A 19,932-nucleotide genomic window follows, 5' to 3' on the forward strand; every position below is an offset into this window, starting at 1 on the left:
CCAGGGCTCCAGTTTTGGCTGTGGCAGACTAACAGGGACATCCCTTCAGAATAGGCTATAATTAGATTTATAGAGCTATTACTTCTAAAGCAAAACTCCAAGCAGCGTTCAGAACCTGCTAAACCTTATGCCCAACCTAAGTACATAAAATGAACTGGAACTTCTGCTCTTTCCCCAGAAGTTTTTAAAAGGGGAGTGCTGTGGTATATTTAGCCCTAATTTTTCTATTTTAGATCCTGGTAAGTTTCAAGTCTGCATTCTGCAAATACTGACAACAGGATGCAGCTAAAGAAGTTTCTGTTGATGCAGGGATTTCTGCCCCTGGCAGCATAATATTCTTGCTAATACTTCACTGGAATTCAATGTTCTCGTTACCCGAGTAACAATACGATAAACTTCTACATGATCGTAACTACTCCAGGGCTTAGTATCTTAACTGCATGCTTCTGAAATTGTAAATCTCCATTCTTGTGCTCAAGCTGAAAGCTACAACCAGGAATATACCCACAAGGTGGCCTAAAAGGTATCAAATCCCCAGTATCTCTAATAAGGGATTTGGTAAGAGGTGCTGGGAAAGCCTTGGGCTGATTGCTACTGAAAGATTAGCTGGGCCATGATACAGACACACCCGTAACCCGTAACCATCTTGACAGAGAGTTCAAGGATCTTCTCCCCACCATCTTTGTTCTGAAAGTGAAACTCGGTAAAATGACCATAGACACAGCCATAGGAATGCCTTTTCTTGAGATGGGTTGTATGTATACAACTAGTTTATGCAATCCCTTGTTTAAACTGCTAGGATGCAGCACTTGCTTCACAGAGGACTACCAGGAGCCCAATCTTAAATTGTTGAAAGTATAATACTGAACAAATTTACCCAATTACCATATAAAGCAGTTAGCATTAATGGAGCAAATCTAGCCTTGCTCACTTGGATTATAAATTAGTATTTCACACAGAAAATATTCATGTATTATTCTGTAAATCTTATCAAATAATGTAAATATCGAAGCTTCAGCCATCTGTACTTGTGTTACATTGCTCATTATCAGCAACTCAATTAGAATGTATTGCTGCAGACTATCAAAAATGCCTCAATTATATGAAGCTGAGCTTTTGTTAAATTTCTAGATCTCAAGGATGCGGAGGAAAGGAAAACAAAGCTTTACTGTGTCCTGCCAGTGGTGGTGATGGAAAGTGCCATCAAATCATAGCTGACTTATGGCAACGCCTGCTGAGGTTTTCTAAGCAAGAGACTAACAGAGGTGGTTTGCCACTGCCGGCCTCTGCAACTCTTTGGAGGTCTCTCATCCAATTACTAACCAAGTCCAACCCTACTTCTGAGATCTGGCATGCCCGGGCTATCCAGGTCAGGGAACCCTGCCAGTAGATAGTATCATTTCAAAACAAATGTGTTTAAGGACACTTACTCAGATTTGGTTTACCACACCTGGAAGCATGTAATGCTAAATCAGTTGCATGGCTTGACATCAAATATAAACTAAGTAATGTATTTTGCTGAGGTAGAATTACTAACTACCACATCTATGATGTAATAGGGCAACTTTTTTTTAGCCTCGTAAACTGAAAGCCTTTTATGCAGAGATCAAGTTTCTAGCTTTCATGGCTGAGTCACAGATCTGTGCAAACTATGTCTTTTAAAAGTATGGGTATGGGAAAGGGCCTATAGTGCTTCTCAGCTTTAATCACAGGCCAAAATTCCACATATTTAATATTTTTCTCTGTCACTAGAATCTGAAAGGAAAAATCTGGAAGCTCTGCAAAAAAGGCCCTTTGACAGTGTCCTGAATGGGTTGCTCACCTCTAGTTTTTACAGCTGCAGAAACCTCGCTTTTTAAAGCCCCAACAGCAATTTTTGCTAAAGTTTCAGTACTACCAAGAGCATCTCCGTTCTGGAGATAAAGAAGGCCAGTACACGTTTATACAAAAAGATTTATTAAAAAACCAGTAAGACACTACTACATCATGACACTGTCACACTGGGCTTTTAAACACAAGACGTGCTCTACAATACTGGGGAACAAAATGGGCAAGGGGCGTAAATCGATTCTTAAGCATAGCAATTAAAAAAAATAAAGACAGTGAAAGCAATTCTGTTGTAACGCAAACTTCAGAGGGACCAACATCTTACTTCCAATTCGGGGACTTGATACAAAATTTTTTAGTATGAACTGCTATTAGCAGGCAGCCTGAGCCACCTCAAAAATCAATCTTCAAATGAGAATACTGCTTGTCCACCTAGAGAAAAAGAAAGAGAGGTCAATCTCGTGAGATCCCATGAATTGTAGTCAAATTTACAGAAAGTGTTTAGAAACCCCTATGACCCACTATGTAAAATATTGTATCAACATTAATCAAGTATGTCTTTTATATTAAAGCTGAACAGGAGAGTCCATGAGCTGGAAATCCACATGTGCACCACTGTTTGAAAAAGGATTTTTCCACAAGTGTGAAGTTACTCAAGAAATACTTGTTTATTCACCAATGCCATAAAGATTCTGCCCAAACCCTTAAAGCTTAACCACCACCAAGCAGTAATGTGGCAAGTGGCTATTCTGGGCCCAACCACTTCTGTAAGACGACTTATACTGGCCAGCTAAACAATGCTACGTGCCCATTAAGAGAAATGCAACAAGGAGAAAGGGTTAAAATATCTACTATAGTAGTATATATTCAAAAGTTAGAGAAGTTGACACAACAGGACTTCAGCTCAAGAACATCTTGCAATTACTGCTACAACGTCTATAAAAATGGGAAAAGCAAGCATTAAAATAGATTAATAAAATATAAAATTAAGACTGGAAAATCCAGAGACAAGCTGTATCCTTAGAAGAACAAACAGTTAAAATTATTCAGTAAGCTGACGTATTTAACCATTACTGGGCCTGTAAAAAACGCATTAAAATTACATTACAAATAGGTTGGGTTTTTTTTAAAGCAAAGAAATAAGTGAAGGCAAAGCTTGAAGTATCCATTTTATTATAATGCTGATACAGGATGTTGGAAGAGACCATACCAAACGGCAGCATTCGAGAGCGTGAGCATCTCGTACCCTGTCCGCATTGAGCGGGCCTGTGAGAATCGGGAAGTCAGCGCGACACAGGGCCTGCAAGGAAGTTCCCGCTGGCGGGTACAAACAAGGTATAATGTCAGAGTTAGTAGGCAATACTGTTTCGCTGCAATTCCTTAATTTGTACCCATTAGCAGTACTTTACCTGTTAACTTTACTGACTTGTTAATTTATAGGGCAAAAGGCAAAAAGCTTAAGAGCACCTGTGTTACTTATCTTCAAAGTCATTACGTTACATTACGGTAAGCACATCTGGGTGCTGTGAAATTTTAAAACATCAATCATTACGATATCTTATACGATATATTTGAAAGACACTGCTAGCAATCATCAAGCTGTAATGCAGCTTACAAATGCAGGACATACCTGTCTGGGATAGGCTGCAAAATGGAATAATTTAGTACGGTTTGTAGCTATTTTGATGACCACCTCGCCGAGATACCTTCCCATAACCACTCTGCTGATCTAAATACAGAAGAGAGCTGTTAAGTCTCAAGCCACTGAGCTTTAAGAGCATTTTATAAAAAGACAGCAAGTCAGGATACTCAAATAAGCTCTTCAACACCACCCTAGGCTTGACTAATAAATCTGGAATAGCAGAGCACCTTCTTTTAACGACCAACCTGAGGTCAACTGGTAGGAGCCAGGTTGCCAGCTGCATGCTATTCAATCTTCTCAGGACTAGTAATGCCATTAACGCTCTGTATCTAAGTCCCTCAACATGAAAACAGACAGACAGCAGGTTAAAGAATTGTTCTCTGAGCATTTAAGTGGCTGAGAACTCAAAGATCATCTCATACATAACTGTAACACTCCACTCACGACCAGCCAGACTTTCAAGTTTTAGACACATTTCTCTCATTAACACCAATTTCAGTTAAGGTGCTGTTCATCAACTATGCCCTTCGACCATAAAAAAAAAACAGCTGCCTAGTCTGTGGTAAGACAGACAAGCATCACCCAAACACATTGTTTCTGGTAACAAGACCACTGAGGTGTTGTAGCATAGTAACAGTTCTGTACTTACTGCTATAATCCCCATATCCGTAATAGTTGTTGTAGCCGGTGTAGTCATAGCCTCCGTAGCCACCATACCCTTGACTGTTGTATCCGTAGTTGCCATAGCCCTGATTCCAATAGTTATTGTATCCCTGGTTCCAGCTTTGACTGGGGCCTGCAACAGAATTAGGAGTCATGACTTTTACAAAAACCGCTTGAAACCAATAAACTCAAGGGCACACTATTAAACACATTTAACTGGAGAAATCAGTAAGCCATAAATACACCAGACGTGGATTAGGGGCTCATGGTGTAGTGCAGTGGTTTGTCAGGATAGGATCTGGGAAATCCAGGTTTAAACCCCTTCTCTGCCATGGAAACTTAGTGGGTGACCTTGGTCACATGCCTACCTCACAGGGTTGTTGTGAGGATAACTGGGTCCCCATAGAGGAGAAAAGGGGGGTATAAAAGAAATTTAAAAAGATAGGCCATGCCACATAATATAGCACATTTTAATCAACTGTGTAACCATTCTGCCAAACAGATCAAGACCCACTGAATTCCCAAGATCTTAAGAGGGCTGCCATCTTTTAAGATGGTTCACTGACATATTCATCAAGAAAAAAAGCTAGGGCTGTACATCACAAGTTGGGTGCGCAAGTTCATAGAAAAACTTGGTAAACATTTAACACATACAGCTCTTCAAGAATGCTTAAATGGAGAGAACACTAACTGTCCTATTTTAAGCTAGTGGAGCTTCCCCCCTTTAGACAGCTGGTGTTTATGATCAGAATGCCTATTACAAAGACCAGGTATAAGGTAACTAGACCAGACGCTTACCTCCACCTCTGCCACGAGCTCTTCCAGTAAATCCCCCTCGAGTTCCCCACTGCTGTTGCTGTTGATACTGTTCTTTTGACATGGCTACTTTTATTTCACACTGAAAGAATGAAAAGGTAACTTAGTACAGGTAGCTTGCCATTTTTGCAAAATACCAAGCACCTATTCTATGGCTGAGTAATTTAACACTTCAAAATTAATGAGGAATGACAGCACATCATGAGGAGCAAGACTTTGGGCGGCATAAGTTTTAAATTATTTATAATAGAAAAATGAGACCAGGAGATACTTAAAGAGTTACAAAGCAAAGTTTGATGCTACTAAGCTATAAAACTGACTTAAGGGGTAATTTGGCTATTGGTTGATATTTAGCAGCTTTCATTTACCAGAAAAACTTTTGTTGATAAGCTCAAACTAGATTCCAAGCCAGAAACTGGCTTCAATTTAGCAAAGCAGCTAAACATCTACAGTCTAGACATCTTCTGTATGGGGAGGGCAGATAAAAGCAACTGCAATAGTTAAAGAAAGGCAAAGTTCCAGAATGCCATTTAAAACTCATAGGAGCTCTGACGTGCAAAAGGAAGGGCGTTTTAAAGACCATTAAGTAGGTGCTCAAGGCTATAACTTGTGTAAAGTTAGAAGCAATTAAGGGTGTTGTTGAGAAGAGTAACACTCAGTGCTTAAAGTTACAGAATTCTTTATTGGCCACACAAGCGGAAGAGATTTACATGTTTCTAAAGCTGCACTGGTGAAACTTACAAGTGCCATTTCATCCCTAGCATGTACGGCCAAAAGCTACTCTTTACTGGTGCTCTGTCCACACTTCACTGGCTTTGCAGCACTCCCATCTCTGTTATCCCTGGGTTTTGCTCTGTCTTCAAAAAAGGCGCTCTGGAATCATAGCTTGAAACATACTTTGCTAAGACCAACGTTGTGGTATTTTTTCTCCATAATCTTCTTCACTGGTTCCTCTTCTTTGAAAGTAATGAAGCAAAATCCACGCCGTTTATTGGTTTTGTTGTCCATGGGAAGCTCTATTGATTCCACCTGGTCAATAGAAAAATGCATATAATATAAACAGCACGCAGCCTGGTACATTCAGACTAGAGCGTTGTATTCATGCTTCTGACTGAAGTCAAGTAGAAACAATTTCAGTTCTTAGAAAGTTACACAAAATTTAATTTCCTCAAGTTAGAACTTATTTAGCAGATGTCATGTTCCCTGGTAAGAGAGAGTTATCTTTAAGGCATTATAGTCTTAAGACTTAATTTAATATTTTGTCTGGGTCAATCTAACTAGAAGTCTGTTACACTGAAACAATAAAGGCCGATGCAATCCACGTCCCACTGAAGTCAATAGCAAACATCCCACTGATTTCACTGAGTTGGCCGTACCCACAGGCTCTGGAAATTAATTATTCCAAACCAAGCTTAGCATAAAAAAGGTCACAGTGATTTTTCAACTGACCAATGGGGGAAAGCCAACAGGAGCATAGAAGCATCTAGTCTGGTATAACTCGTCTGTTAGCAATGGCGATCTGACCGTTTTATTCCCTCAGATTTAGGATAGAATATATGTTCCTATGATCATGGATAGTCAAACTAAGACAGGTATCACAACAAGAGTCCCAAGCAGATGTAGAAAATCAGAACATCTAGGTGTGTTTATGTTACGTCTACAAACCTCAAGGCCAAGAAGGAAAAATTAAGAGTGCTTGGCAGTGGGAATATCTGTTTAGGAACTTAAAAGTAGCCTATATAATACCTTTTTTAAAACACACAAAGGATCCAGGAAAATTGCAGAGCCATTGGCCTATATTCTTCCCCAGGTTACACAGGTGGAACACATTAGAGATAGAACTATTAAACCACAGTTTTCTTCAACAGCCTTTTGAAGGTTTTGAAGCATTCAGAGGCATACAAGTAGTGGGTAATATGGCAGACATTACATATTTGGGCTTAAATCCCTTCTAGCTCAAGTAGGGCTTACCGAAGCCAGCTTTCCTGCCTGTAATCTCCAATCACAGTCTGGTGACACCTGAAGTTGTCGGGGGACAGCAGGGGTTGTAGGAGAGTGTGAAAACTGTTACTGCCTTTCACCAGCAGGAACATGATTGTTGTGGGGTAATAATAACACTTTGTAAACCGCTCTGAGTGGGCATTAAGTTGTCCTGAAGGGCGGTATATAAATCGAATGTTATTATTATTATTATTATTATTATTATTATTATTATTATTATTATTATTATTATTATTATTATTATAATTAGGATCTAATACTGAAACTTGGTCAAAAGCTTTCTTGAAAGTCCCTCAAAAAAGGCTAAGTAGTAAAAAGTGGACAGGTCATCTTAACTAGTTAAAGAACACGTGGTAGAGGTAGAAAGAAGTTAATTAACAGTTTGGACAATGTGATTCAAAAGTACAGCGCGCTGACCCAAAACTTCTGAACTGATGTGTATGCTGAATTTACTAAGATAATCAAAAGTAAAAAGGTCTTGGGGTCACAACAGACAATTTACTGAAAAATGTGTGTTTTGAAAGAGACAGCAACAACAGTTAAATCCCTTTCCCAATAATTTCAAATTAGAATTTGCCAGTGCCAAAAATACCTTGATATTAGATAGGCTGAGGCTTTTCATAATTTGGTGAGTCCTCCAGAACAATTTTCAGAACTCTTCTAAATATGCTTATCTGTTCATTCTTTCCCTACACTTGGGAGATTGATTACTTACTGTTTTATAAATAAAGAACCAACCCAAAGCAGCTTATGCTATCATTAAGTCCCAGATCCCGATTTTCATAGTACACCACCACCACCTCCGTACACTTTTAGAGTGGTGTCTGGGGGTTGTGGAGAGTAAAGTAATACTGTGGGACTATTCAGGTCCTTTCTGCTCTAGTGTGCCTACTACTGGTAGAAGCTAATAGAACACATGAGGGTACACTTAAAACACAACAACCATAGCCACCTGCTTAGCATATGAGAAGTATGACTGTGAGAACAGTTTCTTAAAGCTCAGGCCACAGTATATTTACTCTGTAACAGAGAGGCTGATGTCTTACCTCACCAAAACCGCCAAAGTATTCCCTTATTTTTTCTTCAGGTGTATCTGGAGATAAGCCCCCAACAAAAATCTTTTTAACTGGCTCTTTTGTTTTCATCGCTTTAGCCCTTTTGGGATCAATCACTTTGCCGTTCAATTTGTGCTCCTTCTGATCCATAACCTACAAAAAGGTTCCTCTTTTAAAAAGTCTCATAAAAACAGGACATCTTAACAGTCTATCTTCATAAACATGCAAGAAGACTAGATTTTTTAAAGCACTGTTTCAGTATTAGCAAGGAATAAGAAACAAACATACCTTGTCCACGCTCTCAGATTCCTTGAACAGCACAAAGCCAAAACCCCTTGACCGCCCCGTAATAGGATCCAGCTTCAGGGTACAGTCCACAACTTCACCAAATTTGGTGAAGTAGTCCTTCAGATCTTTCTTCGTAGTATCCCAGCTAAGGCCTCCAATGAACATTTTCCTGCAAAGAAGTTTTAAAGCAGTTAAGCGTAAAAAAAACAACATTTACCACTATTAAACAACAAACTACGGTAAGATATCATTACACTACCCTCATTCCAAATGCCTATTTCAGAAATAAGCCTGGTTGAGTTTAGTTACAGGGTTAGGAAAACTTTTAATAAGTCCAAATCTACACCTCTGTCTTGTGACTAAATGTGGACTATAAAACTAAGCGCAATGTCTGACATACAATGAATGGCTTAATAACTGGATTCAGCAGAGACAAACTATTTACACTGTGATCAAGAAATGCCTGTTCATTGTAAGGCTGCTATATAAAGAGCAAGTTAATGGGAATTTAATAGAGAAACAGCAAAGTAACAAAAATAACTTTTTTTTTTGTACACAAAACTCAGGGAGGGGGAAGAGGCCGAGCCTGACAAAAGTAGATTCCATTTAAGATATCCTAGAATGGCTGATTAGTATTCTCCTCCCACCTTATAATCCTAACCATGTGTGGGAACACAGAAAGGCTCTCTCAAAAAAATCCCTTTCCCCATACTGAATAGTGTCCTGGAACAACTGGGAATTTTAATTAGTTAAGAGTGCTGTGGCAAGAATTAAACCCCCCTCTCTCCTCCATACTCGCCTGTTAACTTCCATCACAGTAGTCCAACATGCTTCCTGCAATTGGAAGCATCTCAATGCAAGATTAAAGCAATACAGCCAGCTAGACGTGGAAGTGACCATGTTATGTGTGTGGTTTATCTGATGTGACCAAACCTGGATTCAGTTTGTTTCCTAGAAATCAGTACAAGCACAAACCAGTTTACTTGGCTTGTCACTGAACTCTTGCTGAATAAAATTCAATCAAGTGCCACACCAAATGTCTTCTTGAACGGAATTTGTGTACATTTCTGCCTCACACACACCATGATAGTAGGCTTCTGCTAATCAAGCACACAACTAAACCGCAGCTTCCAAACAAACAGGCAGAGACATGTTCAGCCATTCCTTACATAACAATGCCAGATAGTGGCATTCATAATAACTAAGCTATCTACTATGCCAGATTCTCATAAGCTTTCCAAATAAGGCACAGTTTGGAGAAATAACTCTTAGCTCTCCATGAAGAAGAGAAAAAAAAACTGCCAGTGGCCAGCATTCAATGCTAAAACACAGTTCAGAAAGGGCATATTCCTGCCATCTTCAGCAAGCAGTCCACTTTCAGTAACAGAGATTTAAAATTTTCAGAAATTTTGAAGACACAGGGAGGGGAGCTTTTGAAAAAACAGAAATGGGGGGAGGCGGACTGAAATGCATGCAGTACTTACCGTCCAATCAAACCTAAACTAATTTTATTGATGAAATGCATTCTTTATAACTTACTTAGCACATAGAATTGAAAGATTTGACATATTTATGGAATTTATCAGTTATAAATGTCTTCGTTTTCTACAAACAAAACTGCAAATATACACCCAATGCACCCTATACTACCTTGGCACATGTATCTTAAATTTTATTATCTAGTGAAATGTAGAAAAAATAGGACTTAAATAGAAAACACGTATAATAGCATAAAATATATTTGGCCAGAAAAAGGTGTCACGCTAACAATAAAACTAATAGCATATTTTGTTATGTTGTTAAGCTTCTTAACATTCAAACACAGATGACATTCAAACACATGCATCTTATCAGCCTTGCAAAGAGGTTGAAAAAAGTTGCTAGTCATCCACAAAAAGTTAGCCTATGTTTGTTATTTATGCCACGCTGTAAGCTGAAAGATGTGTGGGATCTTCCTCAGGCTATCAAAAGATTCCCTGTCTGAATGCCTACAGCTAATTCTTCACTGCCACAGAACCAGATAAACAGATATTTACAAGCACCATAGCAGTAAGTTGCTTTGGACACTCCAGGTGGAACAACTCCAAATTATTTCAATAGTTTCCTAGCAGCTCAAGCCGTGTTTCTCACTGCAGATGCTTGGGTGCATTAGACAGCCATGTCTATACTGAAAAAGATCCAACAGATTTCAGTGTTATGCAACAACAATTCTATGGGTAGAAGAGGGATGCCTACTGATTTAAACAACCTGAATACCTTTCCAAGAACTACATAATCCCCAGAGTTCTCTGCAAGAGGCTGTCAGTGCTAATCCAGTTTAGGTTTGAAACACAGATGAGGACCAGTTGAGTTCCACTGATCAAAATGCTTTTTGATGCAACAGGAAATTGAAAGGCTGGGTTCCGTGCTGCCTTTTCCAGCCTATATCATGCCGTAAGCAAGACCTGCATTAACGTCCAAACTTGAAGTTGTTCAGGCAAACTCTGGATAAAAGTGTTCCTGAACAACGGGCACACATATTTCGGAATTTAGGTGCGGCACGGAAAACTGCTGTGTGCATAACCTGCCCAGGAAACCCCTAGAAAACAACAGTTAAGTGGAACAAAAGAGATCTAAGAACACAAACCAAAGAGCAGCCACCGTGGCGAGGAACTTGCAATACACACTTGTGCTTCTACATCTGGACTATCTTCATTTCCAATGGAACTAGAAATACTGCCTTTTCAAAAAGGTAAGGTTTATGGAATATGGGGATGGGCTCTTAGCTTCTACCCCATTTCAACCTCATTATCTTCCACTCCATACATAAATGCAACCACCATCTAGAATTTTTTTTAAAAACTGCATTTTGTTACCTTGGAGGTCATACACAAAAATTAGAACTTCTTAGAACTAACTTCTACTTGAATATTCTTCTCATGTTCTGTAACATACCAACATAGTTTTGTCTTTAGAGCCTCCTGGTACGTTACCGTTATGTCTGAGTCAGCTTATTTTCAGTTAACTGCTTATGAAAATAGTTCGAGGAAGCCAGTAACTTTGTCTATTTACTACTGTGTTCAGTAAGCATGCAACTTCGTGGTTGGTTCCTTCAGGCCAAAGTTAATTTCATGCCCAAAGACTGGGCACCAGTTTTGGAAACTGCATTTGACTCATTTCCTGGTGCTACTGGCAGAGAGACAGCTATAAGGTGCAGCTTTCAGATAAGCAACTCTGCAGCTGCTTGCTGATTAGAGGTATGAAGGCCCAGAGGAAAAAACAAAACAAAAATGCCTTTTTAATTTTTTCCAAGGGAAAAATGGGAAATCTGGGGAGTACGGAAAAAGCTTTCATGAAACATCTTTTAGTATGAGTGAAATCCGTTTATAATCATGCTCTAGACATACCGCTCTTAAATCATCTACATTGTATTTTTGCGCCCAGAAGGTGTGAAAGAGAAGCTTGTTTCAATTTGTGCAAACCTCAACTTCTTAGAAAGTCCCATAAGCCCAGAAAAAATGCATTCAACAGGTAAACTCTCTGCAAGAGGACTGAAAGGAACAGCCATACAAGCACACGCATGCCACCACACCAAACAGGATTACACGCACTGCAGGCATGTCCTTAGATTACCCTGCTGGCTATCTTGTACACTTCAGTACACAAGGTGGGGGTGGGGAATGCACATTTTATAACGAGAGCAATAAGCTGAAAGATGAGCGCTACCAATTATAAAGCATGTCAAGACAGTTTTTTAGAACCACACAGGAAAAGGGCTGGAAACAGGCCACAGGTAAAGCTCACTTTTACTGGAAAATATTGCTCATACAAGGCCCTGACCAATTTCCTTCGGCTCGAGGTGTTAACTCAAAAATTTAGGCACCAGACTCATTTTCCAGTCTTCAGGGTTTTGTATTTTATTGAACATATTATCTAATCGTTATCATAAAACCTAATCCTGAACTATCATAGTTTCTCAAGATTTTATTGAAACTACAACAAAAAGTGTTGAGTATACAAATATGAGAGTAGCCTTGATTGTTATCTCAACAAGCCTCTAACCCTAATATAACCTTCCCAAATTCTCATAACTTCAATTAAATTGACCTTTTTATAGCAATAATGAATATTGGAGCCAGTACAGAAAGCAGATGGCTAAGAAATTATTTATCCTACCAACACCAAATGGAATAAAGCTAACAATTACAAAAACCTTCACACATTTTTATGTCAAAAACCAAAATATTCTGATGTACAATGATAAATAAGCTTTCTGAGGTTCTGAAAACATCGGGGGCCACAGCAACCTGGTCTTTGGATCAAAATATCAAGAATACTCAATCCTGAAGAACTATGGGATACTTTAATTTCCCTGCCTGCTGTACAGTTATATGGAAGAACTTGCTACTCTATAGTATCAACACAAAGCATTCAGGAATTGAAAATCCCTACACAGAGCCAAGAATCAGTAGCTACACTTATAAAGTTTGGGCAATTTGTCCAAAAGGAATTCAAACCCAATCCCCAAACCTAAGAAAGCTAAGAGGTATATTTCAGGTGTTTATTAAAAAGGCGAAGACTACATAGCGCCTTTTCAAGAAGCCAGCCTTAACCTGTCACTTTATTACTGCAAAAATACAAAAACAATCTCTCCTACAAACACTCTGCAAAAATTTATTACTTCTTTGTGGCATCCCCAAACTTTGTGGAGCAATATAAACTTGAAACAGGCCCCTACCACAAAGAAATGATAATCCAACGCACATTTTCCTTTCATTTATCCTCAAAGACCAGTGCCCAGACAGTCCATAAGTTTCTCCCTTGCATTCCAAACAGCCAATATGGCACAGCGGTTAAGAGTGCTAGATTAGGACAAGTGAGACTATGCCACCAACCTTGGCTGGTGTTCCTTGGGCCAATCGTTCTTGGTCAGCTTAACTTACCACACAGGGCTGTTATGAAAATAAAATGAAGTCCCAAGTACATCACCCTAAACTCCCCAGAGGAACAATCGGATTAAAGGAAAACATGAGCATTTGAGCCATCCTGCCAAGAACAGAAACAAAATGGACGCCAATCTTTTATTGCACTCACCAGGAGATGGAAGCATTAGTGACTTGCTCCTGTGGAACAGAGTTTTGGGTGGGTAGCTGTGTTGGTCTGCAATACAAGAGCAAGACTTAAGTCCAATGGGACCAACAAGATCTCCAAAGCTTCTGAGAGTCAAGCTTCCTTTCTACTTATACCTGATGAAGGGGGACCTTGCCTCAAAAAATACTGGGGAACACAGCAGGATTTGAGTCCAGTGGCACCTTAGAGGCAAACAATCCTGCTGTTCTACTGCAGACCAACACAGCTACCTATCTGAAAACTTGGAACAGATTCTTTTTTAATTGAAAAAAATTAAGATAATAGGGTGGGTACATAGTAAAATCCAAAGAAAAGACATTAAGAATAACCCAAACAACAGCATGCAAGTTCTCTGGCAAAAGCCTGCACATCCTGCCGTGCTGTTTTGGCAAGCATTTCTTTCTCAAGACATTTACAAGAACTGCAGCTGCTGCAAAAAGGTGATATTCAGTTCTGTGTTTTAAGCTGCTTGACAGCTCCACTGAACACATACCTATACAAGTATCTTATGGAGCAGCTTCAAAAAGCCAAACTATCATACTCTCACACCTGTTGCAGTTTCTACCCCATGTCTAAGGCAATGGAGTCCAGAGCCTTTGCCGCCAGCTTCCCTGGCAAACTGCAAATAAAAAGGAGCTCATAGCCTATGTCTTCCGTTGCAGCAGGCTCAACAATCCCCACATCAAAAAACCTGAAGAAGAGAAAAAGGTACGTCTGTTGCTTTCAATACAATCCTACTAAATAGTTTCTGTATTGTTTAACATGCCAGTAGAGAAGTCTCCACATGGTTTCATATGTCAGAATTGCTTATGCTCTGTTTCAGCATTTCCTCAATGCTGTTTTGGATTTCTGCTGGTTTTAAAACTTTACAAATTCTCATGTATATAACCTACTACATGTGCATTCAAATGTCTTTGAAACTGACTGTACTAACTCCCCTGGGTAATCTTCCTTGAGACTCATCAAGGAAGGCAGACTACATACAATGCCTATAAAGGCCTGTAAAGGCTCATAAGTAAAGCTGCCCTTTTATTGTGGGAGTAATAACAACACTAAGTGGGGCGCTAATCTGTTCCAAAAAACGGTATATAAGTGCAGTAGTTATTATCATCATTATCCCCATCCCACCCCAGTCCTTCGCATGTAATTTATTTATTCATTTATTTACGTTATTTATAGTCCACCTTTCTCGCTGAGGCTCAAGGCGGATGACACAGTGTGAGTGAGGACAGTCGACACCAGAAACATTTCAATAAAACAAGTAAAGGATATTAACATGCAAATGTGCAAAGACTTAAAAACCAGCAAATCCAATACAGAGCTGAAGAATTGCTGGAACAGGGCATAGGCAATGCTGTGACGGAAATAAACCAGCAAATATTCTTAGCCCAGCCCCCACCCCCGAGGCCTTCGCAGCTCGCGCGTCTCAGGCGGCCGCCTCCCGAGTAGACCCTCCCGGGGACCGGCCGTGGCCAGCCGCTCTCTCACCCTTCGTCCTCCTCGTTTTTGCTGGCGTCGATCTTGGCTCCCTCCGACTCTGCGCCACCGCCTCCGCCTCCCCCTTCGGCCTCGTTGCCGCCTCCCCCGCCGCCTTCTTCGCCAGTGCCCGCGTCTCCCTCCAGCTGCTCCGCCTGCTCCGAAGCCTCCGCCGCTTCCGCGTCGCCGGCGAACTGCTGCTCCGACATGGCCGCCCTTGTGGACGCGGGGGAAGGGACGGGACGGGACGAGAGGCGCCCGGGGCGAGGGGTCCGGCCGCGCTGAGCCCAAGGCGCGCGGGAGCTCGGCGGGGCTGGTTTCCCTCCTTCCTCGCACTTTAATGGCGCCGCCTCGGTGATCCCAACCTAAAATGGCCGCCGGAAGAAATGCGGCGGCGCGCGAGGGGTCACGTGGCCGGCGCCCGTGCTCCGCGCCATAGAGAGGGGGGGAGGGAGTTGCGAAAGCGCCATAGAGAATCTTCGAACGCCTCCCTCCAATCTCCGCCCCCTAAAGGGGGGCGGGGAAGCCGTCCTCCTGGCCAATGGCGACGTTCCGTTCCGGAAGTTGCGTTGGACTACTCTTTCCTTACCTCTGCTCAATTGTTTGTTTTGGCAGGGCAGAAATCGATCTCGGTGTGACAGGGTTGCTGCTGACGCGCTTGCGCGGTTAGAGAGGCGCTTCCGAAGAAGAGATGAGGGGGAAAGTGGCGGCGCAGAGCGGCTCCAGCAGCCATAGAAAGCGTAACTGGGAAGCAAGAGGCTGGGAATTATATGCGGCTTCTGTTGGGGACACAGGAGTGGTGGTGACACTGCAAAGCGCTGTGCCTTTAATATCTATGTATCTACTTACCTACCTGTCCAACCATCCCCTGCCTTCCTCCCCGCAATGGGGACTCAACACTTCAGTGCTCGCATCGTTCTTGTCCCCTCAGATTTTATCCCCACAACAACCCTGTGAGGTAGGCTAGGCAGATCTTGTGTGGCTGGCCTAGGGTTATCAGGCCGTCTTCAAATGTGAATTCCAACCATTGCATGACCATGGCATTCTCTCTGTCGGTCTGATTTTAAGTGGCCCTGATTAGAAGATACTTAATTCAGAAGATTGGAGCCATGAATGGACAAGACAGACCCTCCCACACACCTGAAAAAATGCCTAAGGTTTGCAGAAAAACTTATGAAATTAGGGTTGCCAGGTCCTTTACTCTCCGAGCCAGGGGGTGGGGTGGGGAAACCTGGTGCTTATCTGTTCTTTCCTGGCATGCTCCTGTGTGCACACACACACCCTCCATAATGGCCACTTCCAGGAAAAGATGTTATCATGGGGGTGCACATGCGCTTTGCATCAGGCTGGGACTCCATTCTGCTGCCTTTCTTCCCAGCTAGCCAGATGAGTGATGATGAGGGGCAGAGGGTGAATGGGATCCCAATATGAAATAGGCAAAATTGGAGGGTTACAAAAACCCTAAAATGACAAAAGTAGCACCTGGAGCTTTAACCGGATGCCCATACTGCTGTTGCATGGCAACCATAACAGTTTAGTCAGCATTCCAGGAGGAGGAGGCAGAGCCCTTTCTAGAGCTGTTTTGTCCTTTGAGGAAGGACTCGGAGCTAGGCCTAGAAGCAATCAGTGGGTAACTTGTTAACACAAGACTTGCATGACTCACCTAGGCCTCACAGCTTGCTACTATTCAACAGCAGCTCCCCCCACCAAGCCAGTGTAGACCAGTGGTTAGAGTTTCAGAGTAGGGTGTAGGATACCCGGGTCCAAATCATCACTCTATTGTGGAAGCTTACTGGGTATTTTTGATCCAGTTACACACTTTCGAGCCTAAACTGTTACTCTGGGATGGGACACATGCCTGCATGCACATACAGACAGTATTCTTATCCTCCAAAACAATGTACATGGTAGTATAATGATATAAATGGGTGAGATTAACAACAGAGAACTGTGCTGTAGTGCAGTCATTTCCTCTGTGTATACTACAAGAGCACATACACCATAACTAAAATCAAATATTTAAAATTGACATTGGTAAGATCTGATCTTTGGAGGAGTCCAAGGATTGCTTTGCTTTTTTAAAAAAACTCAACTTTGACAAAAAATATCTAAGATGTTTCTTTTCTTTAACTTCAGCTCATATATAACAAGTTAGCATAATGTTTTCTGTCTCACAAACGGGATCCAAAAGAAATTATGGGAGGGGCTTGATTTCCCCTCCAAGTATCAGAAAACTCTCAAGAGGTTGAGTTGACATCTCCCCATCTTCCCCCTTTAACTGAGGCTTAGGTTCAACATTCCATCCTTTCCGAAACATTTAGTCTTCATCAGAATTATTTTTTAAATTTTTCATTAATTTGCAACGTCATATTTTTCTGCCTAGCTGGGAAATCCCCTGAGTAGGTAGAACCCTCATTATGACCCCAACTGTTTTGCTTTCTTCATACTTGAGGGCTAGTTAGTTAACTATCAGAGTAATTGTCAATGAAGTATTGTAACGAGTGTTGAGGGCAGAGAATAGTGTAAATTCTAGGTTAGTGGGTTGATGAGATGAGAAGTAGATTATGAACTAAAAATTCCATAGGCTCCATCCAGTGTACAGGTAAGGTAGTCTTAAACCCATTGATTTCAGTAGTCTGCAATCCTAAAGACACTTTCCTGGGAGTAGTCCCCACTGAACAACATGTGACTTATTTTCGAGTAAACCTGCTTTGGCTTGCTCCCATATTCAACAAGATTGGATGATGCTGGCTTCAATTATTATTTGTTTAAAACGCTGCCCAAACATCACAGCCATCCTAGCTCCTAATCCGTGTCCTATTCAAAATGAAACATGCCTATTTGTTTGAATTCTGTTTGTACAATGCTAGAAATTGTACAAGGAGCTGTTCCAGTTGGCAGCAGAGGGTAGGACCCAAAGCAATGGGCTTAAATTACATGCACAAAGGTACCGGCTGGATATTAGGAAGAACTTTTTCATGGTCAGAGTTCAAAAGTGGAATCAGCTGTCTAGGGAGGTGGTGAACTCCCCTTCACTGACAGTTTTCAAGAAGAGGCTGGATGAATATTTGTCAGAGATGCTTTAGGCTGATCCTGCACTGGGCAGGGGGTTGGACTAGATGGTCTGTATGGCCCCTTCCAACTCTATGATTCTATGAAATGCCTTTATATGAAACTGCATTTGTTACAATGGCAAACAGGAAAGCTGCGCCAATAAAAGACAGATTTATTGGAGTATCAAATTCTGTGGACTATAATCAATAAAACTTTGTATCATCAATAAATCTGTCTTTAAAGTGCCTCAAGACTCTTGTCTATTGTTTTTTGCTGTAACAGTCTAGCACAGTGAAATCCATTACAGAATAGCTCAGACTGGACATTTCTTTCCAAGATAGGAAAAATATGCTGCATCAGATAACCACAAACATGAAACCAGCACAGACACCAGTTCAAGCATACAGATATAACAAACAGCAGTTGCCAAAGATGTATAAAGGAAATCAAACCAGATGTAATGGAATGGCATTAGATGGGGTGTGTGGTGCGGGGGACATATTGTATGATTCAATTAGTATGATTTAATAACAAGTGTATATATTTTTTCAGGCTAACCAAGAGACGTTTGGTATTATGGCACAATAGCAGGGAGGGAAATGTCTTGCTGTTGATCATAACATCTCTTGTCCTATACTGATGCCCCTTTAGGGCCACCCTTTTATTTTGAGTGTTGGTATTATGCACACACCCCTTCTTTAAACAAACAATGCAGCTCTATCACCATATAATTTTTATAACCTCTGGGCCCACATTTTGCCTGTTGAGAGAAAAAATATTGCCCAGTGTAGCATTCCAAAAAAGGTATCCTTTATCTACAGCCTAAAATGCAGTTTGTTCTACCCTCTAAAATCACTTCCATGTATGAATAAAAACTTAAGGGCCATGATGTAAAAGATTTGCTCCAAAGTAAAACAGGCTGCTACGACTCTTTTTAAATACAGTAGGAAATCTGTTGGAAGTCATGGTCAAGTGGCTTGAGGGTGAGCAAACTGAAGGTGGATCCTGACAAGATGAAAAGGATGCTCGTCGGTAAGGCTGTTGTGGAGGGCACTTCTCTCCCCATATTTAATGGTGCTAAACTCGGTCTCATTTATCAGTCTGGCAGTTACAGCAGATCCAGCACTATGAGTGAAGATTAACTTGGGTGCTAAAAATGGCTTCTTCCATCTAGCATAGCTCCTGCCTCAAGGAGTTTGGCCCCAGTGGTCCACACAATAACCTCAAGGCTGGACTGTAGCTGACATGTAGGGTAACGCCCTCGATTACTATTTGGAAACTTCCGACGATGAAAGATGCATCAGCATGTAGACTTATTGGAGGAAACTGCAGAGAATATATCGCACCTGTTTTGATAGCGCTTCACTGGCTGCCTGTTCAGTTTCCAAGTTTAATGTAAAGTGCAATAAAGTCCTTCAAGAACTGACACGCACATTTACTGGACCAGCTCCCCTGCTATGCTCCACTGTGATAGCTCACTGCCTATCAGTATTTGTAACAAGTCCCATCTTACAGACAGGTTAGAACAGCACCTATTCATTCTTGAACTTTTCTAATAGTGGCCTGAGGGTGTTGGGAAGGAAACCATGCGGTTTTGGAGGCCGATAAGCGGAGTTAATCAGAGTGATGTTTCTGCGAGCCTGTGTTCATGTAATGACTTGTCCTCCCTGCTCACACCAGTGGCAAACTTTCCCCCCTCATTTATTGAGATACCATAAAATTGTAAGGCTCTGCAGGACTGCTGTGTGACAGCATTTATATATATAATCTTGGACTCTACTGTAATTAAAGATACAATTTAGTTGTTGCTATTTATTTCTCAAACCAGCTGATCTGGCAGCAATTTTGGGGTGGCATGTGACCCACTCTCAAAATTTCACAGGTACCCCCACTTTAGAGAATGCATTGAATAAGTACTTCTTGGTAAAAATAACTTCCCAATTGTTATATAAAAAGTTAGTTTCGGAACAGAATATTTTCTAAATATATTTCCTTTCTCTG

General features: G+C 41.1%; 1 protein-coding gene across 3 annotated transcripts; it reads right to left on the reverse strand.

The window, feature by feature from the left end:
- Nucleotides 1-1,939: 1,939 nt before the first annotated feature.
- Nucleotides 1,940-15,270, reverse strand: HNRNPD (heterogeneous nuclear ribonucleoprotein D). 3 transcript variants are annotated; one of them, XR_008597728.1, is made up of 10 exons: nucleotides 14,890-15,270; nucleotides 13,366-13,431; nucleotides 8,293-8,461; nucleotides 7,996-8,157; nucleotides 5,846-5,977; nucleotides 4,931-5,030; nucleotides 4,119-4,265; nucleotides 3,458-3,556; nucleotides 3,038-3,144; nucleotides 1,940-2,259 (listed from the first exon to the last, which is right to left on the reverse strand). XR_008597728.1 is itself a non-coding variant. In XM_054989764.1 (9 exons), exons 1-8 carry the CDS (start codon nucleotides 15,084-15,086, stop codon nucleotides 3,489-3,491), a joined length of 1,041 nt encoding a protein of 346 aa, XP_054845739.1. In that variant the 5' UTR covers nucleotides 15,087-15,270; the 3' UTR covers nucleotides 1,940-2,259; nucleotides 3,458-3,488. The 3 variants fall into 3 exon arrangements, 2 of the variants coding, with proteins under 2 accessions (XP_054845739.1, XP_054845740.1); XM_054989764.1 differs by lacking the exon at nucleotides 3,038-3,144; XM_054989765.1 differs by lacking the exons at nucleotides 3,038-3,144; nucleotides 13,366-13,431.
- Nucleotides 15,271-19,932: the final 4,662 nt, after the last annotated feature.

This window comes from Eublepharis macularius, chromosome 10 (genome assembly GCF_028583425.1).
Source record: "Eublepharis macularius isolate TG4126 chromosome 10, MPM_Emac_v1.0, whole genome shotgun sequence".
Lineage (NCBI taxonomy): Eukaryota > Metazoa > Chordata > Lepidosauria > Squamata > Eublepharidae > Eublepharis > Eublepharis macularius.